Below are 8007 nucleotides of genomic sequence, written 5' to 3' on the forward strand. Positions count from 1 at the left end.
TACCATGTTCAGTGGCTGAAAAATTAGAAAATGTGACTTTTACATAGGAGCGTAGCACTGTCACAGAAATGCCCCGTTGTGGGAGTGAATGATCCTGAACTACCCACCCTTTCCATGAGCACCCCTCCTCCAACACCCGGCCAAGGATCAGAACAGACATTGAGCATCACTCGTTGTCACCGCATACTTAGGGTCCTTTGAATATAAAAAGCCAAGAGTACCTGATTATGGCTCCTTCAGCTTGGATCTCGGAGTTTTGGACGTTCAAAGCTAACTGGGTAAAATATGTCTGCTTATTGTAGAGGCCCCTATTATTGTGGAGGAGTGAGTATACTTGGGAGGAAGGGAAGTGGACTCTCAGGATGAAAGTAGTGGGAGAAGCAGGGCAGGTAGGCCAGCCACTGATCCCTTGGGCAATCAGTGGGCTTGGATGGGGTCTGGATAGGCGGATCTGGCATGACGTTATCAACACCCAGTTGCGAGGGTGAGGTCCTGAGTGGAGAGGAGACAGTAGACTGAGGTCAGCAAGTCTAAATAGGTGGGAGGGGCGAGGAGGCGGGTCTAGGATCCCTTGGTCAATCGGAGAGGACTGGGGAGGGGTCTGGGGGCGGAGTCTGTCACGCAGCTTATAACTGCGGGGTTCCGCATGGGAAGGCTAACCTCGTCCTGTGTACCAAGCGGTCTCAGTTCAGCGGTCTACCTTTCGCTGGTCTTCAAGCCTTCGGGTGAGGACGTGCGGCCCCGCCAGAGCCAGAGGACTGTGGGGACAGGAGGGCGTGGCGGCCGCGGGGCTGGCGTCTTGGGCCTGCTGGTATTGGAGGGGCGGGGGTTGGGATGGGCGATTAGTATCTGCGCCTCCTGGCGAGTCCGCGCCTTTGTTTTCGCAGCGCCGCCTTCTGCGCGCGCTGCGGAATCCTCCCTGGGTCTGTCCCTGGAAGGTCCGAGGGGGGAGCCCCCAGAGCGGCCAGTCCGCTGTGGCTGCAAGTCCGAGGCTGAGGGGATGAGGAATGTGGGGCTCGGAATGGGCTCTCTGGGGCTGGCCCTTCGCTCTCTCCCCTCCCGTGGCTGTTAGGTTGGACTGGGCTCCCGACGATGATGATATTTATTTTGAAATGTAAGCAGATTGCTGCTAACAAACTGGTCTATGCACCCAGCCCTGTCATTAGTATCTGAAGTCCCTGTTTCCCCCCTCTGGAGATTGGCGGCTGATCGCTTGTCAAAGGAAGGTCTTAGGGTGACCTCGATGGAAGGGAGGCATTCTGGGGACGTCTGGCTGCTTGGGGGCCTCTCAGTGCTAGTTTGGGCACTAGACGTGTCTTACCCCACCAGGGTGGGGCCAGGCACGCGCAGGAGAGCTCTGCTTTCCGGGCTCAGGGGTCTCCTATTGTCTCTTCTGGACAAACCCGGAATGATCACATGGCACCTCATCTCCTAGCCTCATCTACTACCCTCTCCTCTTGAGGGGAAAATATGGTGAAATAGAAATGAGCTCTAGTTTATCCCATTCTGCTGAAGTTCTTGGTTTGATCATAATTAGCTGTGCCGTCTTACAGCGTTTACAAACTAGTGCCATAAGGAGTTATTGTGAGACATGTAATTAGTTATGACTGGATTTAATCCCTCCTCTTATTGTAGCCCCTTAATCTACTGTCTTTGGGCAGATAAAATGGAAAGAAACTAGTCCAATTTGTGCTACCCCTTTTTGTGTGCTGCTCCCTAATCCCCAAGAAAAATGCCGCCCTCTCATAGTAATTGAATACAAAGTGAACGTGCTCAAATAGTGCTGTCTCCTTACAAATTCATTAGCTGGTTAAACCCAGTCCTTATTTTTTCTTCTATCCCTATCTGCTCATGTGTTTCTATCACCTCCATTTTACTTTTGCTGTGATTTTAAAAGTCAGACATATTGGCTCCCGGTTTCTAGAACATCTTGGTTTCTAGTGCATCCTGATCCAATGGCATTTGCTGTCTATCAAAAATGGGGTAATGGGCTTCCCTGGTGGCGCAGTGGTTGAGAGTCCGCCTGCCGATGCAGGGGACACGGGTTCGTGCCCCAGTCCGGGAGGATCCCACATGCCGCGGAGTGGCTGGGCCCGTGAGCCATGGCCGCTGAGCCTGCGTGTCTGGAGCCTGTGCTCCGCAACGGGAGAGGCCACAACAGTGAGAGGCCCGCATACCGCAAAAAAAAAAAAAAAAAATGGGGTAATGATGTGGGGTAATAAAAGTATTCTAATAAAAATATGACTTTTCTAAGATCTGTTGCTGTTTTCCTGTTGAAAATCAGCAGGTAAAATACACATTGATATTAAATGTGAGAATTTTGGCTGTTACTCCTTAGTGTGATAATAGTTCTACCAGATAAGTTTTTTTTATGGTTTTTTTTTTTTTTTAGTCTTTTAGTCAAGATGAGTGATAAGCCAGACTTGTCTGAAGTGGAGAAGTTTGACAAGTCAAAACTGAAGAAAACTAACACTAAAGAAAAAAACACTCTTCCCTCAAAGGAAAGTAAGTCATGGGGACTTTCTGAGACAAACAATGGTGAAAACTAATAGGTTCAGTAAATAAACTCTTCTAGTAAATTTTACCACAAAGGAAGCAATAACCAGAGTATGAATTATTTAATGTATAACATTAAAAAATATCAAATAATTGCCTTTTTTACTTTGCTTATATAAGTAGTTCTCACAAAATAGGCCCCAGTAGTAATGGGGGAATTTTAAAAAGCTGGTTTTTGGTGGAAAAATACTAAAACCCACATTGAAACCAATCTTGGAATATTGGACATAGCATTAGAAACATCTTAGTTTTGTCCGATTTTTGTTATTTGGCATTTTTTTGCATCTAGCTATTTGGGTCTTTGATCTCATCCCTAATGAGCCATGCAAACTGTGGTTTTGGCCTTCTCTACCTGATGACAAGATGAGGTGAGCTAATCAGTTTAGTTATAGGGTATACTCAAGTCTCCCAGGGTTCAAGGGATCAATTTTGCCCTCCCCGCTTACAGCCTGCAGGAGAAACCCCAAGCCAAGGGAAACGTTTTGTCATGTAGCATTATTTGAAAGTTCCAAAGTTAGTCAAAATTGTCTGAAATGGCATAACTTCCTAATTGTATAGTGATAGATAAATCTGAAGAAAGTGCTTCACATGCCCCCCAGTCTCAGAGTGATCCATGGTAAAAATGGCAACGGCATAAATCTACCTCTCAAATGGGGAAAAAGAAACACACAGTTGAGTCTAACAAACGTTCAGCTCATTAATTTGCACACACACATACCTGACTAAGGATTTGTGGGTAGTGCCTTGGCATTCTAAACTTAAAGAAGGTATGGCAGCCTCCAATTACTTGGCAAGGAATTCTTTTGGAAGAAACTGAACTTAATCTTAGGTAAATACCCTCTTAATGATTTCTTTGTGTTTATTTTTTCCCCAGCTATCCAGCAGGAGAAAGAGTGTGGTCAAACATCGTAAAATGGGGATCTCCTTGCAAGAGCAAATTTCGACATTGCTTGAGTGTCTTGTTTTTGGTAAAACTTTGTAGAGATTTTAGGCATCTTCTGATGTCTTCTCACCCATAATCCCTGGCTAAGAGGTCAGGGGTAGCCTACATTCCCTGACATTCATTTTAAAACTTCTATTGGTGCATAAATTCCAGTTGGCAGATGCTGTCAATAATCTAACCGTTGATGACCTTTGTGCTTGTAGTCTTTGCACCCCCTACCGGATAAGCCACTTTTAACTTTCTACAATGGTTCCCTCTATTGCTTTATAATCTTCATGAAGTTGCATGCTTTTGCATCTTCTCACAGTTTATTTTCATTTGTAATGGAGCAATAAAATAATAAATATAATCAGTATGTTTATAATAGGCTCCTGTGGTTCATTCCTGGCGGTCTTCTAAGGAATGAAAGTGCACAAGGGTACTTTTCAGCCAAAAAAATGGGTGCAGGAAAGCTGCTTCAGCAGATTTGGCACATGGGAAAGGCCCTCCTCTGTCTCATCTGGACAGAGGAGGGCCTTTGGGGATTGTGTGGCTGAACCATACTGACTCCATTTTGTCAGCTCCATCTTAGTCCACACAGTCCTAACTCCTCCTCTTTCCACGTGACTGAGCTTTAGCCTAATTTACAAGGAGTGAGTCCAAGCCAGATGAGTTCCCTATCAACTTTTACCCTTGCCTTCATCTGATATGAAACCTGGAAGAGTGCCTTTTGCTGACATAGATGGTTAATGGTCATGAGGCCCCTGGGGAGAGGAAAAAACTCCTATTCTAGTTGGTGCAGACGTGCTTCTCTCTTGGTAGTCAGATTCTACTTTAGTTTTGGCCCCTTTAAATTCCCCTGTACACTTTTTGGCAGTGCAGTGCAGCTGTGAATGCCTCTGGATTATCTGTCTGCCCTATCTACCATGCCTGTATGTAAGTTACCCACAGGAAACTTCATAATTGCACTTTATGGAGCTGCTCGCTTCATTTTTCCGTCTCAAAGTTCCTTCTCAGTTTGCAGGATATTATTCAGTATGTCTGCCTCCCAACAGGGATGCTAAGTGCTTTTTCCTTAGAGTTGGAATCATAGAGATAGAGAAACTTGGGAGAAGAAGTCACGTGGACTAACTACGTTATCTTAGAAATGAGGAAATTAAAACACAGGGTCTGATTTAATCTTCTAAGGTGTATAAGGGCTGGAATTTTAGCTGGACTCTTCTTGCTTTTTGGAAAGTGCTTTTCAACTAAAGTTAGGGGTCACCCAAGGTTGGGGTTGAATGGGGAAGGGGGCAAGAGACACTTGCTAACCCATACTGTGCTAAGCACATCACATCTTCTATCGAGCATAAACTCAGACGTCTGATAACCTCTAATGACCTACAGTACTGAACCTCTGGTTTCATTCTTGTTCTGAACAGAATTCACTGTCTTATGAACCAAGTATTTTTGGTGTTTGTGGTGAGCATAAGTGCTCTGGACTGAATTGTCTCCCCTTCAAAAAATTTCATATGCTGAAGCCCTAACCCCAAATGTGACTGGATCTGGAGATAGTGTATTTAGGTAATTAAGGTTAATTGAGACCATAAGGGTGGGGCCATAATCTGATAGTACTGTGGCCATAAAAGAAGAGGAAGAGACACCACATCACTCTCCCCAACATGTGAGGACCCAACAAGAAGGTGTCTACTTGCAAGCCAGGAAGAGAGTTTTCACCAGAAAATGACCCTGCTGGATCTTGATTTTGGGACTTCTATCCTCCAGAACTGTGAGAAAATTAATTTCTGTTGTTTAATCCACCTGGTCTACAGTATTTTGTTATGGCAAGCCTAGCTGGCTAATATAATAAGGAATACATATAAATAGACGAGTACAGATCACTGCCTTAAAACAATACATTTTTCACTTGAAATTTATAAAAACCAATCACCTGTAATCCCACCAATTACACGTTAACCTTTGAGTGTATAACCATCCTGATTGTGGTCTATTAATATTCATATATTTTCTGACTAAAAGGGATTATGCTGTCCATACCTATTTGCAATCTCAAGTATTATCTTACCACTCCCTTCTAAGAGCTGACATTCTTGAATAATCACTGGGTTTAAAGGAGGTGAAAACTATGGTCTCTGCAATAGCATAAACTTCCCTAAGCAAAACCGGGGGTGGGGGGTCACCTCTGCTCAAATGTCAGTGAGGTGACACCATCACAGGGCTTAGAGTAGCCAGAGGATTTGAGAGTTGGAAGTAACCATGTTGGTCACCAATACCTTACCTCTTGCCTGAAATAATTATCCAATAGAGTTACTCAGCCCCTTGCTGCAACAGGCTGCTTACACTGTGCCCAAACCTGCCTCCATGTAATTTCTATCCAATAGTCCTAGGACTGTACTAGAGTCCCACACCACATAGTTAATCCCTGCTCCTATAGTTGAAATCAGCAGTTGTGTGCCTGCCTCTATGCCCCTGTCTTCTCCTGATGATACCTCCCGGATCCTTTGGATCCAAATTACATGATGAGGAAACATCCTGGTTGCTGACACGCTCAAATTTGCTCATGATCAGATATCTTTGTATCCTGATTCTGTCATCCCACACATTTGCTCTCCTTTCAACATTGCCATTTGCAAACTTGAGAAAGATACTATACATCCATGATAGATTCAGCAACCTCTGTATTTGTACAGTAATCCACCACAAGATTGGATTTTAGTGGGCCTAAAGGAAAGAATGAATGTTGTCAGGTGAGCTGGGGTTGGATAATAACTCCCACTGTTCAGTTGCATCTGGTAATCATCCTATTCATTGACATATTGATTCCATCCTGAGCAGTGTTAAGTATTAAACTTAGTGGGAACATATGAGACGTACATGGTGGCAGGTGAAAGACAGTAGCTGGTAAGTGAGTACTCATACATACATGAGATAGGGAAAACAATTGCTCACCTAGAGTAGTTTTACTCAGCATTTCTTAAATATATGTGGGGTTACTTTTCTAGCCTGTCTAACCCGAGAAATACTTTTTCTCCAATAGCCATTAGCAGGGATTGAGATTTAGGGCCCTGAGCAAACCACAGTCAAAAAAAATACCACACCAATATTCTCCTCAGTCTCCAAGAAAACACCCAGGAAGGCACTTATTTGCTCAACTCAGGTCACCTGCTCCTACTTTGAGCCAACGGCTGTGGCTGAGGGTCTTCAGGTCCTTCATTGGCTGAGCCAGTGAAGGGTGGAGCTTGGGTTGCTCTGACTAGATGTTCTCATCATCTAGTGAAGCATATTTGCAGGTCATGAAGCTTTGCATTTTAAAAAGCAAAAGTATAGACCAGAAAATAATAGAATCAGATAAATCTGAATGAGTTATCCTAGTTACTTTCAGTTCCTAGGAAGCTTGAAAAAGGTACCTTTACATGAACTTTTAAAATTCTGGACTCTAATATTATGTATTATTTATTTTAATAAATTCCACAATAAGGGTCATGCTGAAAAAAGTTTGTATGGCATATTCTGTTTTATGAATGATGATCCCCTGATTTGGTGCTTGTAATTTCTTTTTTTTTTCCTTAACATCTTTATTGGAGTATAATTGCTTTATAATGGTGTGTTAGTTTCTGCTGTATAACAAAGTGAATCAGCTATATGTGTACATATATCCCCATATCTTCTCCCTCTTGCATCTCCTTCCCACCCTCCCTATCCCACCCCTCTAGGTGATCACAAAGCACCGAGCTGATCTCCCTGTGCTATGCGGCTGCTTCCCACTAGCTATCTATTTTACATTTGGTAGTGTATATTAGTCCATGCCACTCTCTCACTTCGTCCCAGCTTACCCTTCCCCCTCCCCGTGTCCTCAAATGCTCTACATCTGCGTCTTTATTCCTGTCCTGCCCCTAGGTTCTTCATAACCATTTTGCTTGTTTGTTTGTTTGTAATTTCTTATTTACAGCAGTAACGCTATTTCCCTTATTAGTCTTTTTTGTAATGTGAAACCAGATTTATTTGATAATATTTCAAGTAGGACTTTTGTATCCTCATATATAAATGAGACTGCTCAGAAATTTGTTTAGCATGCTTTCTTCAATAAGTTTTATCATCATATTGTATTTGTTGAAATAAAATAGTCTTTTCATTCATAATCTCGAACTATTTAATTAGCATCAGAATTAACTCCTCCTTGAAAGTCTGACCATATACACCCCTGGAAGCTTGGCCATTTGGCTCATTGATGATCTCCATCTCTTCAGTTCTTGTTTATCCTTAAATCCTTGTTTGGATCAATTTCTATAATTTGGTTCAATTTCTATACTATTTTACATTCATACATGTATAAATAACTTTGCATGTATTATCAAAGATTCTTGAAAGCATTGTGCTTTTAATTTTAAAATATTTCCCACTTTATTGATATATTTTCTCTCCCTAAGGAGGTTTCTTAGAGAATTAGGTGAGTATATATTTTTCACCCAATAGATCTTCACCAATTTTAGCCTTTGGAATACTTTTAGAATCTAAGTATTGTGAAGAAA

At 42.8% G+C, this 8007-nt stretch overlaps 1 protein-coding gene across 1 annotated transcript; it reads left to right on the forward strand.

The window, feature by feature from the left end:
• Nucleotides 1-607: 607 nt before the first annotated feature.
• On the forward strand, nt 608-3866 carry LOC115849170 (thymosin beta-15A). The gene is made up of 3 exons (XM_030850166.2): nt 608-725; nt 2393-2505; nt 3431-3866. Exons 2-3 carry the CDS (start codon nt 2406-2408, stop codon nt 3466-3468), a joined length of 138 nt encoding a protein of 45 aa, XP_030706026.1. The 5' UTR covers nt 608-725; nt 2393-2405; the 3' UTR covers nt 3469-3866.
• The last annotated feature ends 4141 nt before the right edge of the window (nt 3867-8007 follow it).

This window comes from Globicephala melas, chromosome X, assembly GCF_963455315.2.
Source record: "Globicephala melas chromosome X, mGloMel1.2, whole genome shotgun sequence".
Lineage (NCBI taxonomy): Eukaryota > Metazoa > Chordata > Mammalia > Artiodactyla > Delphinidae > Globicephala > Globicephala melas.